The 5,075-nt window shown below is 63.8% G+C and overlaps 1 protein-coding gene across 1 annotated transcript; it reads left to right on the top strand.

Moving 5' to 3' along the window:
- Positions 1 to 274: 274 nt before the first annotated feature.
- LOC140645944 (uncharacterized) lies at positions 275 to 4,132 on the top strand. Its single transcript, XM_072849389.1, has 11 exons — positions 275 to 452; positions 1,289 to 1,398; positions 1,473 to 1,523; positions 1,613 to 1,690; positions 1,999 to 2,055; positions 2,477 to 2,533; positions 2,718 to 2,774; positions 2,876 to 2,940; positions 3,358 to 3,427; positions 3,596 to 3,642; positions 3,991 to 4,132. The coding sequence occupies exons 1-11, from the start codon at positions 275 to 277 to the stop codon at positions 4,130 to 4,132; spliced, it is 912 nt and encodes a 303-aa protein (XP_072705490.1).
- The last annotated feature ends 943 nt before the right edge of the window (positions 4,133 to 5,075 follow it).

Genomic DNA, 5,075 nt, shown 5'->3' with positions numbered 1-5,075 from the left:
GTGCCTGCTGGGAGTCCGTGCGCAGCCTGGCTCCTGCTTGGACTTGGGGCCAGGAGCTGCCGCAGCTGGACTCTGCGGGACAGGCATACCCCGCAGGGAGACGCTGACACGCGGCGCCCACGGTCACTCCTGCCCGTGCACTAGGAGTGGGTGCTGAGAGTGATGGCCTGTTTCCCCGGTGGCCGCGGCTGGGCCCCACGTCACCTCTTGGCGCCAGCCCCAGGGAGGTGATTGCCGCGTCACAGTGGGCAGCAGCGGTGGCCGTGTCACCGCGATGTCACTGTGGGCTTGTGACACGGGCGCCCTGGCGGGTATAAAGGGGCTGCTCCCGGAGGCGGGGGAGCATCTGGAGGAGAAGCTCGGTGCTGCTGGGCAGGAGTTTGGAGAGGACTCGCCAAGGAGCTGTCCTGCGTCCGCTGTGCAGCCGAAGGCCCCTGACGGGGGAGAGGAGGGTGAGGGCAGAGTATCCCCACAGTCCCCGCGAGCCACGGCTGGGCAAGGGGCGGCGGGGGTCTGTGTGTGGCTGCGAGCGGTGGGGTGGGGGGAAGGCAGTAGCCTGGGCCGAGGCAGGGCCAGGTGGGGAGGACGGCTACGCTGCTGGGGCTGGCGGGGGACCAAAGGAAGGGGGTCCCGGGGGCGGGGGGTGTTGTGACCTGACAGGGCAGGATCGTGACGCTGGAGGTGTCGCAGAGGCCCCAGGGCAGGGCAGCCCCGCCAGCAGGAGGGGCCCCGCGGGTGCCCGGCACAGCAGGGGCGCGGAAGCTCCTTCTCTCCTCAGCGGTCCCTGGGGCCCCCCCCACCTCCAGCCAAGTCCTGGGCACCCAGCTGGCACAGGCCAAGCCGGGCACAGGACTGGTGCGCGCGTGCGTGCGCACAGGGCTGCCGGCTGCGGGGGTGCAGGCGCGTCAGTGCAGTTGGCTGACGGTGCCCCTCTCTGCGGGGAGGCTCCCGTGCCAGCCCTGGGCGTCCCTGACTGTGCAAGTGCGTGGCCGTGTTCCGTGCGTGAGAGAGAGCGGGTGCGCCCGTGCTTGGGGAGCACAAGGGGGTGCATGGCTGTCCCCGTGGGCGTATGGCTGTACCTGTGCCAGCACCCGCGGTGCTGGGCACAGCTGCAGGTGAGCAGGGTGGCGTGCCTGTGCGCAGCCGTGCAGGGGGTGCCTTCCCCTGAGTGCACCCGCGTGTCCGTGTGCGGTCGTGTGCCAGGGTAGGGCAGCATCTCCGCGAGTGTCCGTGCCTGACAAGTGCCCGTGGCTGTGCCCCTCACACCCTGCTGGCTGCCCACCCCCAGGTGCAGCCATGCGGACGGAAGAGTTGAAGGAAGAGCTCTGCGTGCTCCGGGAGCGCCTGGCGAGGTGTTCTGCAGAGTCCAAAAAGCAGAAGGAGCTGCTGCAGCGTCTGGTAGGTGTGGAGTGTTGTCCCCGGGGGCTGGGGCTGCAAGACCTGAGCCCCTGACCTCTCCTTTCCCCACGCAGGGGAAGAAGCAGGATGAGCTGCAGGAAACGATGGAGCAGCTCAGCGTGCAGGTCAGTGTCCCCTCTTCTGCCCGTGTCCCCCAGCTGCGGCGGCTGGGGCTGTGTCAGGCTCAGTGCCGTTGTCTGGCTCCTCTTCCCAGAAGCCTGTTGTGGTGCGGTGTTTTGAAAACATCCGCCAGGAGATCGAGCAGCTGGAGGAGTGGATGGCCCGGATGAAGGTGAGTTTAGCGAATCACAGAGGGGTCGAGGTTGGCAGGGACCTGTGGAGATCATCTTGTCTTGTGCAATGCCCCTGCTCAAAGCGGGGTCACCCAGAGCCAGTGGCTCAGGACCATGTCCAGGTGTGGACCGTGTCCGGAGTTGGGCCTGGGGGTCCCTCTGTCTGCCCACAGTGCCTGCAGGGCTGGGACTGAGAGGGGACGCGAGGGCAAAGGACGTGCCCAAAGGGAGCCGGGAGGGGATAATGCCACTCCTGGGAGTGTCTCAGTGCCCTGATGGCTGCTCCTCTTCCTCTCCTCTCCCGCAGGAGCGCGTTGAGGTGGCAAACAGGGAGGCAGCCGCCGGCCTGGAAGAGGCACAGAAGGTAGAGGGGAGAAGGAGGCCTGTCCGGGCGGGGAGAGGGGGGGGGGGTGCCAGTGCTGGGTCCGTGCACCCCAGCAGCCACGGGCAGTGGTGTGGCTGGGGAGGATGTTTACTGTGGGATATGGCCTCTGGCCATGATGGAGGGATCGGGCCTCTGGCTATCCCCCAGGCTCTTGGCTGTGGCTGTGCTGCACAGGGGAGCCTGATGTGGGTCTGCAGGCACAGCACTATGGCTTTGGGGAAGGGGCTCTCACGAGTCACCCTCACTGGTGTGTCTGGGGACGCTGTGTGTAACAGGAACTCGGGCATGGGCTGGAGGGGGATGCTGGGTAGTGTGGCGTTGGGCCCCGGCCAGTGTCCTGGGGGTCCTGCTCCACCGCCTGCTCCTCCTGGAGATGTTCCTGTTCCTTCCTCTTTGCCAGGCAAAGCTCTTTCACGGAGAGGCAGAGGGAGGCCCAGCAGCGCGGGAGCTGATCAAGGTCTGTGACCCGCATCCAGAAATCCCTCACGGGGTGGCCGGAGCTGCTGGGCAATGGCGCTAGCCCCAGGACACCTGGGTGCCTGTTGCCCTGTCCCTGGCCTGACCTCCCAGTGCCCTGGGGTCTGACTGGGGATGCCCTTTCCCACCACGGCTCCCTGCAATGTGTCCCACTTGCTTTGCAGTGGGAGCCCTGGCCAGAGTTGAGAGAAGGTCTTCAGGAGCAGGTTGAGGTCACGAAGGTACTGGGGACAGGAGGGACGGGGCTCAGCATGTCTGTGGGGGGAAGCCCCCTCAGAGCAGGCATGGCCTGGACTCCTGACCGGGACCTTTGCTTGTCCAGCTGCTCAGGAGCAAGCTCCGGCACCTCCTGGAGAGACGGGAAGGCCTCCGAGAGCCAGCAGCTTTGTGAGTGGCCGTGGGGCCCTGACTGAAACCTGGGGCAGCGGGGTGGGGGGTGCTGAGCAGCTCCGGGCAGAGCTGTGCCGCTTGCAGACATCTTTCTGGCTCCTGTCCGCTCCTCCAGCCTGCTGTGGAGAGCCCTTTGTCTTCTCCTAAGCGGCTCAAAACACCTCTGAGCAACTCGGGACTCGTGGAAGCAGCTCTGCGCAACTCTAAGCAGCTCCCAGGCTCTCCTCCACGCCCCGCAGGCCTGGGGTGGGACAGGGGCGGGGGGTGGGTCTGTGCAGTGCTGGGACGGCGGGGGTGCCTGGTGCCAGCCCCAGCAGAGGCTGGGCAGCACCCTGGCTCCCTGTTGGCCACCCGGGGGTTTGCCATGCTGGCCGAGGTCTCTTTTCACAGCCCCAAACCCCACGGTGTCCGTAGCAGGGGGAAGACGGCGCAGGCAGACAAGACGGAGGAGTCGCTGCTGCAGGAGATGGTGGCTGTGCGGCTGGTAGGAGAGACAACCCCGCTGTGGGCCTTGGGGAGGGAAGGGTCTGCACTGTGGCCGGGGGCCACGGGGGCACCGGTCTCAGCGGGGACGAGGGAGGGGGTCTGAGCCCCCAAACCTCGTCCACCTCGCACACCCCAACACATGTCCCTGCTGTGCCTTGGCCTGTAGGAGGGGCGGCTGGCATCAAGGAGGCAGAAGATCACTTCTTGGCTGCGGTGAGTTGCCCAGGGGGCTCGGGGTGCCGGGGCTCTTCCATAGGCAGTGGGATGCCCGTGCCAGTGGTCCAAGGGTATCGGGCAGCTTTGGCCTTCTCTGGGATGAAATGGTGCAGTATTTCTTCTCTTCCCAGCTTGGGGGGCGTAGCACGGGGGATCTGGGGGCCCACTGGGCAGATGTAGAGTAGAGCTGCGAGAGATGCCTGGGCCCTTCAGCCCAGCCCTGAGCTGGGAGCGTTGTGCCCAGCAGGGTGCGAAGTCCCACGGTGGCATTCGAAGAGGGTGGTTGGAAAGAGCTGAGACACATTTGCACCCTGCTCTGCCTGACTCCTCTCTCCTGTCCCCCAGGAGCCTTCTTCTGTTCCTCGCCTTCCTGCAGCTCGCCGTCCTCCTCCTAGTCCTCCTGAAGACGGACGTCCTCAACTGGGTCCTGCCACCAAAGCTGGCGGCCGCCTTAGGGAGCTGCCCAGGGAGGTCCCAGTTGTTTTGAAATAAAGAAAGAAGTCTGTGATTGCAGGACAAGTGTGTGACCTCTTCAATGAATGTCAGCTGACGGGTCAGAGGGAGGTGGCTCCTGCTTTCCCTTCTGCCTGTGCACGGCCCACGACGGCTCTTGCCTGCCCACCTCTATGTACTGAGTACAGGTTCACAGGAAGATGGCGAACCCCAACGACCACCCGCAGGCCCTTCAGGCCCGTCAGCTGAAGAGCTCCTTCAGGAAGTATAATAAAAAAAAGAAGATATTTGGCAGCTCGACTTGTGTATGTTCCTTGTAAAAGTTCTTCCAGGGAGCTTCCAACAGCTACCCCACTAGTGATGGATTGAGAGCAGCCCTGCGGAGAATGACTTGGGGATCCTGGTGGACGAAAAATTGGACATGAGCCGGCCATGTGCGCTCGCAGCCCAGGAAGCCAATTGTACCCTGGGCTGCCTCCAAAGAAACGTGGCCAGCAGGTGGAGGGAGGGGATTCTTCCTCTCTACTCCGCTCTCGTTAGACCCCACCTGGAGTACTGCGTCCACCTCTGGGGTCCCCGGTACGAGAGGGACACGGTCCTGTTAAAGCAGGTCCAGAGGAGGGCCACAAAAATGATCCAAGGTCTGGAACACCTCTGCTATGAAGAAAGGCTGAGAGAGCTGGGGTTGTTGAGCCTGGAGAAGAGAAGGCTCTGGACAGACCTTCCTGCGGCCTTTCAATATGTGAAGGGGGCTTAGAAGGAAGACGGAGAGAGACTTTTACCAAGGTTTGTAGGGACAGGACAAGGGGCAATGGTTTTAAACTGAAAGAGGGCAGGTTTAGCTTGGACATAAGGAAGAAATGTTTTACAATAAGGGTGGTGAGACACTGAAACAGGTTGCCCAGAGAAGTTGTAGATGCCCCATCATTGGAAGTGTTCCAGGTCAGGTTGGATGGGGCTCTGAGCAACTTACCTAG

Source organism: Ciconia boyciana, unplaced genomic scaffold, assembly GCF_034638445.1.
Source record: "Ciconia boyciana unplaced genomic scaffold, ASM3463844v1 HiC_scaffold_51, whole genome shotgun sequence".
NCBI lineage: Eukaryota > Metazoa > Chordata > Aves > Ciconiiformes > Ciconiidae > Ciconia > Ciconia boyciana.
This window is presented reverse-complemented; position numbering and strand designations above follow the sequence as displayed.